The sequence below is a fragment of the Malaya genurostris genome, chromosome 2 (assembly GCF_030247185.1).
Source record: "Malaya genurostris strain Urasoe2022 chromosome 2, Malgen_1.1, whole genome shotgun sequence".
Lineage (NCBI taxonomy): Eukaryota > Metazoa > Arthropoda > Insecta > Diptera > Culicidae > Malaya > Malaya genurostris.
The window spans coordinates 44,053,272-44,074,476 of NC_080571.1; the positions used below are offsets into that span (position 1 = coordinate 44,053,272).

The 21,205-nt window shown below is 36.8% G+C and overlaps 1 protein-coding gene across 2 annotated transcripts in view; it reads left to right on the plus strand.

Annotated features, from left to right (window-relative positions):
* Positions 1-21,180, plus strand: part of LOC131432239 (high affinity copper uptake protein 1) — a 70,657-nt gene extending 49,477 nt beyond the window's left edge. For both annotated transcript variants that reach the window (XM_058598383.1, XM_058598384.1), the window contains exons 3-5: positions 1,972-2,279; positions 2,716-2,745; positions 13,007-21,180. In XM_058598383.1, coding sequence (XP_058454366.1) covers positions 1,972-2,279; positions 2,716-2,745; positions 13,007-13,208 — 540 coding nt within the window. In that variant the 3' untranslated portion in view covers positions 13,209-21,180. The remainder of the gene's footprint in view (positions 1-1,971; positions 2,280-2,715; positions 2,746-13,006) is intronic.
* The last annotated feature ends 25 nt before the right edge of the window (positions 21,181-21,205 follow it).

Here is a 21,205-nt window from a genome sequence, read left to right on the forward strand (position 1 = left end):
AAGAGCATGAGATAGGGGACGGGTATAGTGTGATGGGTAAGTCGATGCCTTTCACGCAGCCCGCCTGGGTTCGATTCCCAACCCCGCACATAGGGTCAGAAAGTTTTTCTGGCCCGAAGAGGCGAATGACCTTAAGGTTAAAACCTCTATAATCGAAACAAAAATAAAAAATAAGAAAAGGCATGAGATAGTAGGTATAGGTTCAACTACGTTCAAAACTGTTCCAATTTGTAGGTCATATTTATTGCTGGTAAATGAACCAACTTCGGCTATTCCGGTCATCTGAACCCGGCTTCGGAAGAATTGGAAATGGTGATTGAAAAGTGCAAATCACCACTGTGCACTTTCTTCAAGATGGCTAAATCGAGATGGCACAAACTTATAGGTTTAAAGGAAAAGTCTTACAGTTTCATACGGAATTCCTACACTTGTTGTGGATACTACTTCCGGTTCCGGAACTACAGGGTAAACAGGATTTGTAGAGTTTGTTAAATTAAGTCCGACCATACTTTCCTATTTCTATTCAATGAACAATTGTTTCTGTGAATTCCACGGTAATATTTATGATCTTTTGGGTAATATGAGAAAAGTATCATTACCCGCAATAGGTGGATTAAAACAGGTTTTTATAAAGTAGTTTGCACACCAAAAAATCTGAATAATACAGGTGACTTAATTCCTCATACGATGTAATTCATAAAGACCTAATTCGCCAAATGACGAAAAATTTCATTTGTATTGACTTAATGTAAGATTAGCTTGAATTTTACTGGTTTCGACTGTAATTTGCATTATACTAGCAGGTGTGACTGTATGAATATAAATGCACCTTTTACCAACCAATTAGATGTATGCAGACAGACGTGCGATCCAATGATTCTCGGTTCAAGTCGCGGCGGTTGATATCAGTATTCTTTTTTTTATTTCAACGAATTTCATGTCATGGAGTTTTAGACACAGTATTAAATATTCTTCCACGTGAATTTGCGTGAACTGCGACGCTCCATTTATGTGCATCTAATAAGATGTAAAATCACAGGGATTTTTAAGTGTGTGGGTTCTGCATCGCAAAGTATATTATTTTTGTAATCCTCATGAAATTTTGACATCCAAACGATGCGAGCAGTTGTTTTAGATAAAATTTTGAAAACAAAATCTAAGATCCCCAACTTTTTTAAACATTCATTAGTTTCAGACTTACAACTCGACGTTTTTTGTGGTATAAAATAGATGATAACTTATGGTGGAAAAGGAAAGAATTTTGAAAAAATTATTTTAATATCTGTTTGAAAATAATGTGGCTTAAAACACATACGCCCTTTTCAAATATTGATCTGGAACTTTCTAGACTAGCGAAAAGTATTGCATTTGCCATATCGATCACACATGCAAAATTTCATGCAAATCGAAGGAGGTCGTGCCAACGGCCAGCCGATTCTGCAGTAGCCAAAAATTTTACAGCGAAATTCGCCTAATTTTCTCAACTTACTGGTAATGAGAAAGGGCATAATTACACCACAGTTTTTCACTGTTTTTGCTTGTGCAAAAATGACCTTCATTTCGAGTATGCAACACAGTTATTCCATTAACATAGTTCCGAGATAAATCTGTTTTTTTTTGCGCCTGGATATTAAATGATTCCAAGCTTTAGTATCCGTTTCATGGTCAGTGAGGGAGAGGCGAGAAGCGCTAATTATTCTCGGTTATGTGTATTTGCATTCCTTCGGGAGTATTTTCTCTTCGTTTCTCATCTCCAAAAAAAAATATCTTATTCAAAATGTTCGACGGTCAGGAACTGGGTTGTATTCGTATCTTATAACGTAAGGATTTTAAGTAATAATTTTGAATGTTATATTATATGTGATTGAACCGAAAACATCGAGGCAATTCATTTTTCTAAAACAATCTACAATTTGTAAAAGTAAACAACTAATTATTTCTGTACCCTGATTTCCCTTTCCCGAATCACAGTTTCACGGTGGCTACAACGAAACGATTCTGTTCGATCAGTGGAAAATCGACAGCCTAGCGGGGCTTCTGTGGTCCATGCTGCTCATCTTCATCCTGGCAGCGCTGTACGAAGGTCTCAAGTACTATCGGGAGCATCTGTTCTGGAAGACATACAATGCACTGCAATATCGACCGGTGACGGTGACGGACAAAAATCCTCGAAATGGCAACGTTTCGAATAACAACGAAATGGCAGGAAACGGTGGTAGTAGTGGTGGTGGTGGTGGTGGTGGTGGTGGCGGCGGTGACGAAAGTTCCCGAATAGTTCAGTAAGTATGAAAAACATTCCTTTTCCCGCACTGGCCACCCCGTGTACAGTATTCCACACTTATTTATTCTGCGCTCGTAGTTATTGTCATCAGAACAACTGATTAGATTTTCCACTCAGAACCGACGAAAGTTCCACGGAAACCAATTTATTGGACCTTTTGTTAAAAACTTGAAATGTCGATGCAACATGAGTCCCGTCGGTCACGTTTCTAAGCGCTTACATATTTGCACGTTTGATTTAATATTTTCCCTCTTTTTTCCATAACCATATTTTCCGGAAATGTGCCATACCTCACGTGTTCGGTGCTCATCATCAATGCCATGCATCTTGTCGATCCGGATCCGGTTACTGTCTTATCTTCCGTGCTAATGCGATAACTCCTGTAATACATAAATAAATAAATAAATAACAAACGAAACCAACGCCCGTTGCAGCATGGTTGGCGAAGTGATCCACAAACAACCGTAAGTTTCTGGGAAATGTGCTGCATGGAATTCTCTTTTTTCTCGATAACAACAGCTCTACGGCTTTAATTTATTCACGGATAGTTTTTCACTCTTTTCTTTCCTCTGGGTGTCTGGGTTCGTAGCGTAGGATTAGTTAGCGCTATGGTATTTAATTTTTTCTTCTCAATTGTTGTGAAACTATTTTCTTCCGGAAACTTTAATCCTTACCTTTTGGTGTTTTATCATCACAAACCACTTGTCCAATGGTAGCCCTTGACTAACGGATTGGATATCGAGATAAGCGTATTTCCTTCCCTGTCACGTTGTTCAGTTTCAAATTTCCAATTTAGGTTCGCCAATATTCAAATATTCACGTGCGCGTTTGGCTTGCTTTATGCTGATCAGTGACGAAATTAGAGACGGATAACGGATTTTCTTTTTTTTTTTTTTTTTTGCTAAAACGACTAAGTTTCAACAAACATTGTTAACTACGTTTTAACGCAACAACAGCAGAGTTTTCGCCAATGATCTGCCCCTTTATTGCATGGCAACTAGCTTTGATTAGATCGGGCCAACCGATTTTGTATGCACGAGGCTTCGATTGATCTTCGGTCGACTCGGAATGTGTCACCGAGTTTTCCTTGTCTAGATGATGAAATCATATTTTCAATTTTAAATATAAATGATGCGGCGTACCGCAACCAGGAATTGTATTTCACTGAGAGTAAACTCCTGGTTTTGATTAGACTCGCAGAAGGTGGCCAGAGAAAACAATAGCTCTCGATTAAATTATCATGAAACCGTTCATTTGATCTTTTCATGAAATCATGACAATTATTTCTGATTTTATATACATTTACGTACTTCGGATTATTGATTCACTGGTGGATAGAGAGTTGGCCACATAAAAGATCAGGAACGGACAGGCCCGTACCCAGGATTTCATAACATGGAATTTCATCCGAACTCGCATGACACAAGAGCATACCAATTAAAGCGTCAAATCGTTTTATGGCACTTTTTGTCTTGCTGGCTAGCAACATCCTACCTCTAGCATGCTACGCGTAGGGCTGAAACGTTAGCTATAATTTTGCTTCTATTTACAAATTCGCGTGCTTCAAACAGCTTCGCTTTTGCATCGATTGGCCAATCAGAGCGATGTTTTCTCTTTGATATTCTGAGTTGCACCCCTTTATAGAAAATAAAGATGTGTTCCACATCAAAACCTTTCTTAATTCATCACTAGATGATAATGCTTAAACCGTCTTAAATAGTCTCATGATTACATTTATGAGATTATACCATCAGCCAATAGCATTCTGCCATTCCACGCATAATTGTCCCAACAAATATGGAACAGTTATGTATACAATGCCCGTGTTGTGAGCTTATCAAATAACCTAATAGTGCCCTTCAAACGTGTCTAAGACTTTCGAGTTCGATTCAGGCATTGTCGAGAAATTTTGATGCACTAAAAACTGTCAGTTAAATCATATATAAAATTCCATCTCCCGAACCGGGAATGTTTAACATAAATTCCCAATCTTGATCAGAAAACATTACTCCAGCTTTTAAATAAGTCTAAGTTTATCAAAATTCGTTGATTATTTTCTGGAAGTTTGAGCCGATGAGAAAAGTGCGGTTAGTTTATTATGTCATTCATGCCATTATAACTCCGGAATCGAAAGTGACAGCTATTTGATCTTCGAACTTGATCAACGACTCAACAGTAGCGAGCCTCAGTTTGTTAAAATCGGTTCAGTTAGCTCTAAGAAAATTGAGCTGTGAAAAAAAAATGGAATTCTGTCGGTTACGTCACTTATACCATTATATTTCCGAAACCGGAAGCGACAGTCATTTGATCTTCAAATTTAATCATTTACCAATAGTAGCTTTCAAACGAGCCTAAGCTGAAATCAGTTTAGCCTTCTCTGAGAAAGTTGAGCGGTATATAAATATCGCTTTTTTCGGGTTACGTCACTTATACCATTATATCTCCAGAACCGAAAGTGGAAGCCATTTGATAATCGAACTTGATCAGTGGCCACCAATAGCTATCAAACGAACCTAAGGTCATCCTATAAACCCTGCAATATTTCGAGTGTGGAAAAAAACTATGGGTTGCCTAATCTTCAAGTTTCAAGTAGTTATTATTCTCTATTAGAAATTAGATGCGACGTAAATCTTATGTAAATTTATGAAGCAAAAAGCTCTTAGTGTTAAAAGGGAAGAGATCGATTTTTATCTTGCTCATACCATATTTTGTCGTAGATTGGTATTAAATTTTGTTCAGATTCGACTTCTCGTTCCGGAATACTATAGTGATAAGTGTTAAAACCATCAATTTGAAGAGAAACGTTTACCCTAAAACAATTCAATAAACTCTTCCTAATTTGAAAAATTTTGGTCATCATTTACTGAACAAATCTACTTCCAATTAACTTCTCGAGCACTAGAAAAAATGATTAAAAACTTCGAAATAGAACTCACATCGATTTCTCAGACATTGATAAACTGATTTTCACGAACCGATAGACGAATTTCTCGCCGAATAGTATTCGAAGTTGGTAGCACCCTGTCAAATTTTAGTGAAACTATCTACACATGTGGATTTTGTCTCAGTGACTACTTTGACTGTTCAATTGATTGTCTTTTGATAAGGGCCAAATCTTACCTTTTTTTAAGCCGATTTTGGCGTTTTTTTTTCAGTGTAGGACTCAATTTAGATTTCTTTCAGTATTCCTATTTGAAGATTAACATGAACATAAACTTATCGAAGCACCTGTTGCCGAAGATAACGCAAATAGGCGAAAAATTAGTTGGTCGTTAGTTGCTAATTAGTTACGGTAATTTTGCATTTGCTGCTCAATTTTTTTAGTACTTTAGTTCATATGAAATTTACTAAGCACCCTTCCCAAATAAACCCAGTGAATAGTTTGTTGTTACTTAGCTGCTAATTAGTTACGGTTATTTTAAATTTGTTGCTCAATTTTTTTAAATTGTTCTGAGTAATTCGCTAAGTTCGTAAGAAGTTAACGAAGCACCCCTCTTAAATAAGTATGAAAGCAAATCGAAACCCAGTGGATATTTTGTTGCTTATTAGTTGATAATTAATCACGGTAATTTTGAATTTGTTGCTCAATTTATTTTTGTTTTTCGAGTAGTTCGTTAAGTTCATATGAAGTTAACGAAGCAACACTTCTAAAAAAAACTTGAAAACAATTTGAAACCCAGTGAATAGTTTGTTACTAATAAATTGCTAATTCGTTACGATAATCTTGAATTTGTTGCTCATTTGTTTTTTGGAGTGCTTCTCTGAGCTCATATAAAGTTAATCTTTCTCAAATAAGCGTGAAAACAGTTCGAAATCCAGTGAATTTGTAGCTCAATTTTGTTTTATTTTTTTGTATACTTGACTTGTAGTTCATATGAAGCTAACGAAGCAGCCCTCTTAAATAAGCTTGAAAACAAATCGAAACATAGTGTATAGTTTGTTGATAATTAATTAGGGAAATTTTGAAATTGGTTCTATTTGTTCGTATGAAGTAAACTATAATTTGTTGCTCACTGATAATTTGTTGCTCATTAGTTGCTAATTAAATACGGTGAGCTTCCTTTATGCTTATTTGTGGAGGGCGCTTCGCTAACTTCATATGAACATAACGAAGTACTCATAAAAAATAAATAGCAAAGTGCAACAAATTCAAAATTACCGTAACTAATTATCAAAAAACTGTTCATCTGTTTGCCTAGCCAAATTCACGTTAATAAGATAAACTGATTTTGTGGCCATCACTGGTACAACAAAGATTTGTAATTTTTCGAATTAAACCTTTTGAAAAAAAAGTCGATAAAAAAAAGTTTGGCCCTTTCCAAAAGACAGTCTAGATTAATTTTGGAAGAATACAGTATGTAAAGTGACCTTTTGTGATAAAGTCTACATGATCATACTTCCGGGATCTAGGTCTATGAACAGTTGCTAACCATCACCAAAAATTCAACCAAATCTGCACCAGCATAGCCAAACATGCTTCCGAAATGCGCTCGCGTTCGCCTGAATATGCATGAATAAGCATGTTTTGGCACTGAGATATCCTGCAGCTGATCTTCCCAACCTGCAGAATCTTTCTCCAACTATGAAGTGTGCGCTCAGTACTGATTCCTGTGACGTCTGTTAGCTCGCGTACCTTCACTTACCGGTCATCAAGTACCATTTAATGTTGTTTTGACACTATCTAATGAAACCGTAGGGTCTTTCGTTGCGGGCTCGATCGGCAGTTGAGTTTCACGAAACCACTATTTCACGGAATAATCTGAAAAAAAATTTCCTTTGTTTTTTTCTGTTCTGCCTCTCAAGAGAATGTTTTTCAAGAGATCGAAAATCTTTTTTTTTATAAAAATTTAAACGTTTAAAATATGTATCAGTAAATAGTATGTAAAAGAACAATCAATAATAGTGTTTGATTTCGGGAGGGGGATAAAATTCCTCTAAAAATGTTAAAAATGTTAATGTTATCGAATGATAGTCATAAAAATACCTTGCTCAATCACTTTGTTAAATTTATTTCATGGAGATGACAGCACAGATTGTATAGATTTTCCTAAATAGTTTTCTATACAAATCTAGATTATCATGGTTTTTGTAATTAATATATAAGGGGGCCAATATTTTAGGGTAATCTCTAATTTCGTTGAGCGGAAGTGCTCAAAAGGTTAAGCACCTGAAAAAAGTCCCCATGCAACATGCAAAGTTTAGACTAAATCGGATATGGGTAAGGGGTGCCACCCGACAGTCAAAGTTTGAACATTTTTTCGAGATAATACTGAATCTCGACGTCTCATGCAATTCCAAGATTTTTGGCATCAAAAACACATTAACATTCTGATTTATTTTCATTTCGAAAATAATTTAATTTGGTTCAAGGGGATATGTTACAGCAATTGATTGTTAGTCGAGCTGAATGGCATGTTGCACCGTCCTGTTGAAACCAATAGCCATTCAAACCATTTTAACGGACATTGGGTATCACAAAATCATTTATCATGGCTCGATAACGATCGCCATTCCCAGTTTTCGTTGCTCCATCATCGGCTTGGAAGTAAAAGGAACTAATCACCATATCCGTACAAACTACACACCAAACTGTAACTTTTTGGTCGTTTAGAGGTTGTTCCTCAATTAATTAAAGATTTTCAGTGTCATAGGAGGTCTCTCAAGTGTTTAAACTTTATTTTTCAAACGAAACGCACGTTTGGTTTTCACAATTGAGAAGTTATTTTGAATGTCAAGCTAAACAATTTCAGTACGTTTTTTGGTGTGTACTGTTCCATGATGAAGTTGTATTGGAATGACGCTTCCAACGCGATATGTCATTAGTCAATCTGACAATTCTTTCAAAAATTATTGGCTTGTACAAAGAAGTCCACTGTAATAGAATTACGCCTGAATTTATTCTCATCAATGCTAGATGCGTTACGCCAGACCCTGTCAGCTTGGAGCGAAATCAATCTTCCGTATAGGAACGCCATCGCACGGCATCACATTCAACATATCATGTCAATTGTGTTGATGCGCAGTGCTGCTATTTTGGCGCGCATGAATTTGACATTTCTCTTCCCTACTTCTATGTACGAGATTCGATGCGGACTCACCTGAGGGCACCATGCTTGCAATGATTTATACTGGAAATTTGAGAGCTGGATATCTTGTTAATATGTCGTCTTTGGTTACGCTTAAGTTTCAGAAAAACAAATCCAAACGGGTCATGATCTGAGATCTTTCAATCATAGTGTATTATCGTAACATGAAAATATACTCTTTTCCCGAAATCATCCTTCATTGTGCTCATTCATTGAATTGGAATTCTGCCCCCGTACACAAATGTCGTTTTCGTTTTTAAATTGCACTACACCGGTGTAGCGAAAGTTACACTGAAACCGTTCGTTTTTACCAATTGCACTACTCCAGTGCTACACTTTTTCTGCACCGATACCACTGGTGTAGCACTCATTAAAAGTTCGGTGTAGCTCTGTGCAATGGAATCGTTTATTGTAGTCAAGGGTTACTGTTTATGTTTTCATCATTTTTGTTCGTTTATTCATGCCTCAGTGTAGCATTGCACCGGTGTAATGCAGTTTAAAAACAAAAACGACATAAAACAATCACATTCTATATCATAGGGCAACAGCTAGATCTCTATTTCAAAATATTCTACTCTGGTTAGAAACAATTTATTCTCAGCGTGGCAGGCGTCTGATCGTTTTGTTGTTTTGAGTAAGCTACCCCACTTAGAAAAAAACGTTCAACGGTGGTCCTTCATTGGTCCAATACGTTGGATCATTGGTCCAATGAGAGTCCAATCAATCGTTCAACGGGAGTCCAACACGGGACCTTCGTTTGCCGATTTTGAAACAGACCGTTGAACCGAATGCCATTTTTTTGGTTCAACAAACCCGGCAGACAGAGGTCCATTGTTGAGCCATTTTTAACATGAGGAGTTGGAGCCCCGTTGGACTAGTTTTACTTCAGAATTTCTGAAGTTTTTTCCACTTATTTGTTTAAACTAACAATACATACCTGCACAATACTTCTACTTCACGTAGAATAACAACAAATTTTCTTTCTATGGAACGGTAACACTTAATTTTCACACTATTTTTGCAAGAGAAAAAACAACAACAAACCGTTCCAGCAAATTGAACGAATATTTCGTGCAATATATCGTTCAACAAGCGCTCAAAAATCAACAAAATTGAACGGCCTGCTGATAGGGACATTATGGAAAGCGTTGCATAAATTATACTTCACCGTTCGGTGCCTTATTATTCTGATACAAAATGTACGATGGTATTCGGAAGTAAGCTGCCGCCGGTGGCTATTGTTGTTGTTGTTGTTGTGCGAAAGCTAGACGGGGGTGTTCGGTTTGGTGCAGTTTTTTTTCGAAAAGCTTGCGTAGTGAAATGCGTGAAATTGAGTAGTTACCATGTGCTCCAGCCAGAGGATGTTTCTGCCAAAATGGCCAGCTGTCGATATGCAGTCACTTTGACCTATCTAAAGCTATCCTACTGCTTCTCACAACCAATGCCCGCAGAGACAGTTTTGACGTGGGACTAATTATTCGGTTTTCTATATGGGGGTGTGGATTCAAAGTACGGAAAATAAAATCGTTCGTACAGCGGTCAAGATTTGATAATTTATAAGTTTTTTTAAACAGATTTTCGATTAAGATCCAGACCCAACCTGATGAAAAATAAAAATGCCCGAACTCGAAAAAAAACTGAAACCCGACCGAATTGTTTGACCCGAACCCGACCGGAAAAAAAATAAAAATGTACGTCGACAACATCCGGAAAATCAGAAAAAGTTAGGTTCTTCTCCTAGCTATGGATAATTTTACCGTTTTACGCTAATTGCCAACGTTTCGAAGGATTGTTGCTTCAAATCGTTGGTCATTTAAGTGAAATAAATATGTTTGAACAACCAAATGACCAAAAAAGTCATCTCTTAATATAAAAAAATGGTTGCACCAGTTTCCAGTTTTGTTTTATTAATATTACATGACTACTTTGATGGAAAACTGCTGTTGTTGAACAGCTTATCAATTGACATAGTCGAAAAGTGACGGAAAATGCTAGCAGGGTTGTGCTTTACTGAAAATTATATATAAACCGTTTGTTTGAAGCTAGTGCAACGTTGTTGAACTGAAAATCGAGTCAGTTTCGAACCTGGTTTTTATATCAGGTTTGCTCAAACCCCCGTCGCTATGTGAAAACCCAACACAGTTTCGTGAAAAGTGTTTGTTTGATGAAACTCTCCTGGGTCAGTTTCAGTTTTCTCAAGCGAAAACAACATTAGGGAAAACATGTTTTAATGTAACGTTTCTGAATATGAAATAACACAAAGGTAAAACATGTTATTTCGCTTAAAACATGAAATCAGAGTTAAAACTCGCTTTAAATCATAGTGTGAAAATAGTATAAGATAGTTAAAATCGGTATCTTCGAGAAATCACTTTTCTCAGAGAAATTTAGAACCCGATTAATGGACCTATGAATCCATAAGCTTTTGTTCATATTTCATAGGCTTTTTCCGCCATCCGATTCCGAGTAATGAGTGGGAAAATTTTGTCGGAAAATACGACTTACTTTACTATGAACGTTTTTTAAAAATTTATCTCGTATAAGAAAGGGTAGAACTTGGTCGTGAATATCTCTTGTTGTATTCAACCCAACAACATATATTTTTTCTACAAGCTATCGGAAATATGATCAGGAATTTGTGATTGAATTTTCAACAGTGTGAGATAATGATAAATAAATCAAAAACAAAGTTTTCCAAAACTGTTTCGCACTCGAACAGCGGTTTTGAGGTAGTCTCAGTCGAAGCGAGTCCGAAACTGAATCCTAATTCTAGATTCTGGAGCTAGATTTCTGCAACTAATTCTTTGATTAGATTTGAATCTAAATTTAGTGACTTAATTTTAGTTCAGAATTCGTATCCAGAATTCTTATTCTGGAGCAAAAATTCAGAATTCCGAAACGAAATTCATGATATGAATTCTAGGTATGGATTTTGGAACAAATTTTTTTTTTTTTTTATCTGAAGCAGAGTCAGGTTCGGAATTCAAGTTCAGTATTCAGTTCTAGAATTAAGTTAGGATCCTGAATTGTGAAAATGAGTTCAACTGCAGAATTCTAAAATTAAATTAATAAACTGAATTCTTGATCTGGATTCCAAACCTGAATTTTGTAACTGAATTCGGAGCTAGTCCCTTTCAGTTCCAGTCATACTTCAATCTAGATGCTCCGTTGAAATTCTAGAAACGAGCAGTAAAAGTTAGTAAAAGTGCAATTCACACAATCAATCAACTAATATGAACGATTATTGATATTCGGAGGTGTGAAAGAAGCATGTTTGTTTTGTTCGTATTCGCGTTCTCCAGTTATGCCTCTGACATTACTCGTCCGCATTTTTGATTTCATGGATGTGTTTTTATAAGTAACGATGAAAAAGAGCCCATTCTTTTAATCTAGTCGTTAAATTTGGCTAGTTAACAAACTTTGTGAGTAAACAGATTATTTTGATTTTCTTATTAATGGATACGACTTTCGGTTTCGGAGTTATAGAGTAATGAGTGTTAAAAATGTCAAAAACTGGCTCAACATTTTTTAAATCTGTAAGTTTTGTAATTTGATATGCAAAAACAAAGTGGGTGGGTAATGTCAGAGACATAACTGCATGACGTGAATACGAATAAATTTAACAAGTTTCTTCTTACGTCTGAAGATCCTAAATCATTCTCATAAGAGATTGTTAAGAGACAGAAAACAAAAGAGAGTAAAAAATTGATCGCTTCTGCAAGCACACTGTACAAATAACAATAATTTGTGCATGGTGAACTTTGAAAAGGTACCCCATAGTAAAATAAGTCGTATTCACGACAAAATATTTTGACCATACATGTTCTCGGTTTCCGGTTTCGGAGGCACCGAAAGAAGTTTCTCACTGAATTCTGCCACGATTTTCACAAATATCTCGTCCATTGAAAGGAATTATGATGCCATTAGTTGCTACTGAATTTAATACGAATTGAGTTTCCCGTACCGGAATTACGGTGTGATAAATGATCGAAATTTAATACCGTCGTATAAGTGATGACGTAGGTAAGAACGAAATCTTCAAAAATGGTCTGAAAACTTCAATTTGTAGGACCCATTAGCTGGATCTGTAGAAATTCACTTTAGCTATTTTGGTTCCTGATTTTTAAGACTTCGAAAAGAAAACTACAATAATCTCTTTTATTATTGGAAAAAAGATTTGTACAAATTTATATTCAAATGAAAGATTCCTAGACCTTATACACTGCTAAGAAAAGTCATTTGGAATCGACTTCGGTCTGTTCCGAAATTGCCGGATAATGAGTCAAAATTGTTCCAAATGAAAAATCAAGTTTTGTTGAACTCGGAAAAAATGCAATGGACAAAAATGATCACCAAAAAGTCGGGTGTCTTCTCTCTCCAAAAATATTTTCTTGGTGCAAAACGTCAAATGACTTTTACAATTTCAACTATAACATAGTTACTTCCTTTCATTAACATCACTTAGTTTATTTACTTTAGAATTCACATTCAGTTCTTCTGTCGCACTTTTTCTGTTAATCCAAAATTCTTCACTACCTTTCTTTATGTATGTGCTAATATTTCTTCTTTAAACAACTTATAAAAAACGAATTGTTTCCAAAATTAGTTAATAATGACTCCTTTTTTTCACTCGAAACAGACCGACAATGCTTTCCGTGATGCACCTGTATCAAACGTTCCTGCACATCCTTCAGGTTACGCTCAGCTTTCTGCTGATGCTAATCTTCATGACCTACAACACGTGGTTATGCGTGGCCGTCGTACTCGGTGCCGCACTCGGATATTTCCTGTTCGGCTGGAAGAAGTCGGTGGTCGTCGACGTAACCGAGCACTGCCACTAGTGGGGTCCACTGGTGCTGGTCCGCCATCTCCGCAACACCACCCGGCCATATCACCACTAGCAAGCGAACGCCACCGGTTAACATACATACAAGTCTCACTTGGGTCGGGTCGTCCAGTGAAAATACGTCAGTTTTACCAACAAACAAACAGGTGATCATCAGGTATGTTCAGTGCACGGGAGTATGGGTGGATGCGAGATAGTGCGAGCACACGTCTTCGGACAAGGCAACAGACAGACCGCTGTCTGTGAAAAGGAAACTCAAAAAATCTTTTATAACTGTTATATACATAGTAGAAAATATGAGGACAAGACTTGATAAGTTGTTGGATTTTCGAGCCAATAAAAGGTCATAAAGAGAGAAAGGGGCGAGGGCCGCAGCGAATTGAAACACTTGTTTTGTACCATACATATTTAGGTTTATTGAAAAAAAAAAACAATATGATTCTCAAAACATGAAGGACAGATACTGGAAGAGCATGTAATTTTGATGATGGTAATGAAGGGAATCGCTGCGAAATATTTAAAATAAGCCGTCTAGTATAGGATAGGACCACTATAGGCATACCACGTCAAAAGAAATTTGTTATGCAAATGACATTGTAGTAGCTTTTGCGAAAAATTGATTGCGCCGAGTATGAATGTCGAGAATAAGCTGGATTATCAGTTAATACCCAATATCGTGGGCGGACGTGCTTCTTCTAGGAATCCCCTAATTGAATAAAAAGGCTCGACTCCTTCTGTAAGCATGTCAGTGGAGAAAGAGCAAACATAAATGTACCGTCATCTCAATGGTTCTCTTCTTCCGCACGCAATACCCGTTCAATTTCCTGGAATTCATCACCATGCTATAAAGGGCGACTATTTACAGCTATAACAGTGGCTGAGGATACAATTTTATCCCGGGAGCGAGGAAGGATGTATTCCGGCTTTTAACAGAGTCGTTAAAAATTTGTATGACTTTACGATTGAAGTTAAGTCGAGAAACTGCTTTGCACTATGCAAGTATTCTATTGTACAGTTTACGATTCCATACAAACACCACGTCAAAAAATCCGTAGCAAAAACCATATCGATGTACTCGATGTTCTACAACAGCATTTGCTGGAACGCAGTGGACGTAAATACGTACTAGCGGGAAGACTGTCAACGCAAAGTTAACGCCGACTACTTTGATGGCGTTGATTGTTGTTATTGTTATTTTCCAAGCTAATGTCATTTTCGCTTGATGCCAAACCAAACCCAGTTTCCACCCGAATTGTAGTCAAACCGTTTATTTGAAGCTAGTTTCGAACCTCGTTTCAACGTTGTTGAACTGAAAGTCGAGTCAGGTCAGTATCAGGTTTGCACAAATCCCTGTTGCTAAGCGCGAAACCAACACAGTTTCGTGAAAAGTGTTTGTTTGATGAAGCGTGTTGGGTCAGTAGAAAATAGAAGTTTTATAATAACTCAGCTAGGAGTGATTTGAGGACGTTTCTATACAATTTTTGACGACAAATGAGGTCGATCCCAACCCAGTCCGGTGCCCAGTAGTTTCGTCTGTCGGATGAATCGTGCGCGAAGCTTGCAATTGCGATTCAGCTAGGTTCAATGTTCACAAAAAAGCAAAACAACCCACATTATCAGTTCGGTGCAACAACCGATTCAGAATGAATTTCACCTCCAACCGAATGGTTCGGAAATCTGCCGGAATTGAGTGAGGAAAGGCGAACTGAATTGCCGGAATGGCAGACCATTTTTCAAAAAATCTATGTTGGGTTTCAAATTTAAATCTGTGGAAAAAACTAGCGGGAAAAACTAAAGTGTTCACAAGTTCCTATCTCGTGGCTCGTCGTTGAAGGCTAACTTAATTAACTTTAATACGCACAAAAAGACCTGTAATCCGTGATTCAATGTGTTTAAAAAGTCCATTAATGGTAGCTTTACAGTGATTTTATAAAAACTTCCAAAGTTTCTAGCACTAGATGGCTACATTTCACCAGAACTAATTATCGAACCTTACTCTTAATAGAGCCCATCAGCATCCGCACAGTTAAAACGGATACGAAATCAGCGCGTTCCTCTATTTTGTCCGCATTTATTAGATGAACCGGAGAAATCATTAGCTTGGAGACAAAATTGATCTTGTTGACAGCATACCAGGACAGATTTCCAGGCATTCTTCGACGTAAACTTCGAATGCCATCGTCGAGGATGTGACGAATGGTTCCATTTTCAGTCCGCAACTGCGAATCGCTTGCAAAATCATGTCCTTCTTAGCGAACTTAAATTTTCTCGGTACAACCCCCCGTTCCAGTTGCAATTTTAAATTTTTAATTGGGAAGCTATCTAAATCGACATATGTTTCGTTATTGATCAAAGTGCAGTCCTTGTATTTCTTCAAAACTTAGCCGTACAAGAGCATTGTACACTTTTTGGCTACGAAATTCTGCTTCGTATATCGATTCGAGTGTTCATTGGGTTTGTACGATTTGTATTTTTCACTGGCAATGATGTACTGCACCATTTGAAAGTTGGCGTTGTACCTTCTGATCACATTGGCTTCAACGCACCTTGACAGTAAGTTGCGCAGTTGGCGATTCGTGGTTCCAGTTTTCTCGTTGATCTACTGATTTCAATAGTCCCACGACAAATGTGCCTAACTGCAAATGACAATTTCTCTTATACCATGTTCACATTAGCGCTTATATCACTTGATATACCGAGATGATATGCATATCACGTGGGAGTGTTCACATATGATCGAAATAATATCGTTTGACAGTCAAATTGTCATATTGAATGTTTCCATTAGGAGTAAGATCAATAATATTGCTTTTCTCTCCTACAATTCAATCAATAGTTAAAGTCTTGCAATTAATTGTCTCCGAACGCCAGTATTTGTTGAAAAATTTGAAATTATAATGATTTTTTATTGTCACTCTCAAAGTGACGTTCATAAATGAGTGCGTTCAATGCCATTATCCGTGTTGCTAGTTGCGATTTTTGTCAACTCGACATGATATCGTACATGATTTCCCGGATATCATGCCAAAATGATGATACGCGTTGACATCAAATTGTATGGTATATCAAGTGATATCGCACATGATATCATCGGATATCAAGTATATTCGTATATCACTTGATATCAGCGCTAATGTGAACATACTATTGGTTTACGTTTTCTTTCACGATTTACCGGATTGATTTTATATTTAACACCTTACTCTTCGTAAAATTTTCAAGTTAAAACCACAAGCTTTCGATTTATATTGGAAACTTTCAAGAAATTGCAGTAATGGCTTCGTAATAATCAAAAGAGAAAGTAAACAATGAGAGACTCTCATTCGCAGTTAGGCCCTTTTGTCGTGGGACTATCGATTTCTTTTCACTTTACGTCTGCTTAGCCGTTCAAATTGAACTGCCGAGTTTAGCACTAAGCAGTTCAATTTGAACTGCTCTGCACTGCACTGTCAAAGACGAAACATAAAAATAATAAATTTCTCTTCGTTTACTTTTTTTTCGTATAATTAACAAGCCAAATTCAAAAGCTTTGAAGGAACCTTTGAAGAAATTTCAATAAAAACTTCGTAATAATCGCAAAAGAAAGTATACGAAGGGAGGCTCTCATTTGCAGTTAGGCCCTGTAGTCAATTGAGTTGCTGTCTACACGGTTAAAATAAAATACCCATTAATGTTGATCATTCTACCCATTTCCGACAAAACTGGGAAAGCTCAGTTAATTTTTTTTTTTTTTATTTGTTTAAGGACCTTTTAAACTTTGTCATTCAGGTCCGTGCTCAGTTAATGGGTAAGTCAGATTTTCATAATAAAGCGGGTGGAGCGAATATGTGTCAAATATTGGCTGGTTTATTACTCAGTTTTATATGAGAGAACGAATCGAGAATGGATAGAAAATTACAAACATAACAAATCGAAATCTAAATTAAGATAATGTTAGAACTTACTCAAACTGAACAAATTGGCAAGCTATACACTAGCTCTGATAATTTAGAAAAGTCTGTTCTCTCGTTTTCTAAAATAACTTAAGAATTTTTCGTCAACCACTGGGTATGGGTAAAAATGGGTATTTTATTTTAACCGTTTATAAAAGTGTAAACAAATCACAGACAAAGAAATAAACTTTAAATTTCTTTCCGATATAATTTCTTCAAACCCCTCTTGAATTCCCATAAACTAACGAAATCCACACAGTCACTCCTAAACTAAAACGATCCAGTTAAATCTTATTTGGTTTTGAAATCGGGATAAAACAAAATTTAGAGTCATTTGTGTTCGATCAAACAACCACAAATCGACCGTCCCACGACAAAAGGGCCTAACTGCAAATGACAGTTTCTCTTTGTTTACTTTTTCTTTCACGATTTACCGAATTGATTTTATATTTGACGCTTAACTCTTCACAAAACTTTCAAGGTAAAACTACAAGCTTTCGATTTAAATTGGAAACTTTAGAGAATTTGCAATAATGGCTCCGTTATAATCAAAAGAGAAAGTAAACAAAGAGAGGCTCTCATTTGCAGTTAGGCCCATTTGTCGTGGGACTATCGAAATGCACATTTCTCGGTTGATTTTTCATTAGAGCGTATAAGCAAGTGACGATTTCTCTTTAATCACTCTCTTTTTCAATTATTGTGATGTGATCAGAAAGATTTTCATTGATTTCACTACTTGGAAAATCGAAAGTTTCGGGTATCATTTTATGCAAAGAGTTGAGTGATAAACGTGGAAACATCTTGGCAATTATTAGAAGAGCAAGTAAACAAAGAGAAACTGTCACTTGCTTATACGCCCTAATGAAAAATTAACCGAGATTTGCCATTTTGAAAATAGTTTATTTTCATCACGAAACACCTTCAAATCAAACAGTTTTAAGTACGATTTAGACGATCAGTCAATTTCCGTCAACGTTAACAGGACTTCGCTTGAAGTTTATTAGGTTATTATATATTGGTTTATTAAAGCTTTTCACGTTCCGGACGTAAAAACGTTCCGTGAGGTTGACATAGTGTTTTCATAAGTATTTTAAACAGCTCCTTTCCATTGCCATTCCTTATCTGAAACGATCACATGATATAACGTGTGAATCGTACTTTAGCCGAATAACATATGATGTTTGTTTTCACCACGAAATATTCCAGCGGTTTTTAATTTAGTTCTCTTGATGTCAACGATTTGCCACAAGAGTATAGAAAGCTCAATAAGGCTCTACAGGGTCCGCCATCTAACATTTTTTTTAAATAGCGGTTATTTCGACATTGGTAACCTTAATGTCACTTCCGATTTGACAGTAACTTAGTTTTATCCTTCCGTTGAACGAAAATGGTTGTGTATACGCTTGAGGAACGCGTGAAAATAGTGCAGTTTTACTTTGAAAATCATGGTAATGTTGCGGAATGTGTGCGAAAAATCATCTTCTCGGCTGAGGCACATTTTCATCTCGGCGGGTATGTTAATAAGCAAAATTGTCGCATCTGGCATCTGGGGGACGGAAAACCCGCACGTTATCATGGAGAAGCCGATGCATCCTCAGAGAGTGACGGTTTGGTGCGGATTTTGGTCTGGCGGCATCATTGGGCCATTTTTCTTCGAAAATGAGGCAGGAGCCGCCGCCACGGTCAATGGCGAGCGCTACCGCGCCATGATCATCGATTGGTTCTTCCCGTTACTTGAAAAGGAAGACTTGGACACCATTTGGTTCCAACGAGACGGCGCTCCGTGCCACACAGCCAACGCTACGATCGATCTTCTGCGCACAGTCTTCGAAGATCGAATTATCAGTCGAAATTCGGATGTCGTTTGGCCGCCTCGGAGCTGTGATTTGACGCCGTTAGACTATTATCTTTGGGGGACTTCCAAAGAAAAGTGTTATGTGGACAAGCCAGAGACAATTCGAGCCTTGAAGGACAACATTCGTGCAGCCATAGCTCAAATAAAGCTGCATGCAATCGAAAATGTACTAACAAACTGGACCGACCGTATGGCGAACTGCAAGGCCAGCCGAGGTAGCCATTTGAATGGAATTATATTCCACAATTACCCGGAAGGTTTATACTTTAATATGAAATAATAAATTTTGAAATTGAATGAAACGTTTGTGTTTTATTGCATATTTAAAAAAAAGTTACATGGCGGACCCTGTATCTACCCTTGTGGCATCATTGACATCAAGAGTCTCAACCTAGAAATTGAAAACCGCTCTGATATTTCGTGATGTAAACAAACATCATATGTTATTCGGCTAAAGTACGATTCACACGTTTTGTCAGGTGACCGTTACATGCAAGGATTGGCAATGGAAAGAAGCAGTTCGTAACACTTATTAAAACATTGAGTCAACCTCATGGAACGTTTCAATAATGAAAGCTGCAAACTAATCTAAACTACAGGCAAGTCCCGTTATCGTTGACGGAAATTGACTGAACGTCTGAATCGCACCTAAAAGTGTTTGAAGGAAGGTGTTTCGTGATGATGATTTTCCATACAAACACTCCGATTATTCGTGTTTGATTATATCTAAACATTACTATTAGATTCCTGTAGATTTTATTTAACTATGAAATAATCTCTCATGGCGAACCTTTCTTAAATCCTTCGGTCGTTCTGCAACTAATACCGTTTTCGTTTTTGAACCTACACGCGGGCGACTCTTAAATATTCCCAATGTTTTTTTTGAACACATGAGTGTCAACATTGACAAGTACACTGCTAAGCAAACAAAAACATGAGCATTTGCATCGAATAGCTCAGCAATTCAGCGTAACGAATGTAGCTTTTTCTCTTGGCATTGTTTTTATCAATTGACATGTTTGCAAAAAAGAGAATGATTGGTGTTTCATGCGGTTTTTTGCGTTTTATATAAAACCAAGGAATACTTTGGTATTTCATTCCTTTTGTAAAATCTGACCTCTCTATTTCAACAGACTTCGCAGCCGATTCTTAACATACAGAACCATTTCATGACTAGTGCTACGATCCTAATGACATCAAGAAAAGAAAATATACAAGAAGAATCTTTTTTGCAAATTTAAGAAATTCGATGTTGCTGTGGGGCAAAGTTATCAGTTGCTGTTTCGTCCGTGCATGACAGTTCAAATTGGCAGTCTGCGCTACATTTTTGGGTATCACCTATAATCCATGCTGTTGGTTAACGCAAATTTAACGGAGATTGTAAACGGCGCAGTGCTCAGATTAACATGGCGCACAGGTACCTACCAATAGATTGATATACCTGACCTACACAAAAAAGAACCCATTGCTTATCTATAAAACTATGTGCATTCGTATCGCTTCCATCAAAACTGGGCCTAGATATCGTTATAGGAACTTGATACTAAGGTTCCCAACATATCCCTAATATCAATGTGTTATACGGGGCAACCGAACAGCATCTGTGTAAAATTTGTACATTAGGGAAGAACAAAAGAAACTATTCCATCGTGTTATGGAAAATTTATCATAAAACAAGTGCAGGTTTATAAAGAAAAAAAATCATACCGAAATAAAAACAAAATATCAACAACCTGAAACCGAAATCATTATACATAACTGTTATTGAAACAATCGGTTCTTTTCTGTTTTATTCATTGTACTTCATGTGTTTCGTTATCTGTGCATTATATTCATTTCATACGAAAAAAAAGATTTATAGTTAGAATAGCAATTACGTTAGTTCGCATAGCAGAACGAAAAACAAACAAACGTAAACAAAACTATAGAAACTGACGTTCCTGTCAGTCAACAAGACATTTAGATTTGTAGATAAAAAAAGAACAAGAATTATCTGAAGCAATAAGAGTTTGTCGAAAACAGTTTCAGAAACATTGTTGTCACCTTATTTCGACATTGTCTAGCTCTAATTTTGACATTATTGGTTTTTTTTGTGATAATTTAGGAAAACGGGAAAAAATACCGCCTATGACGATGATGTATTCTTATTCTTTAATTACACTTAAGGCATTGAAATCGTATCGGTTGTTTACTTTCATACCGAGC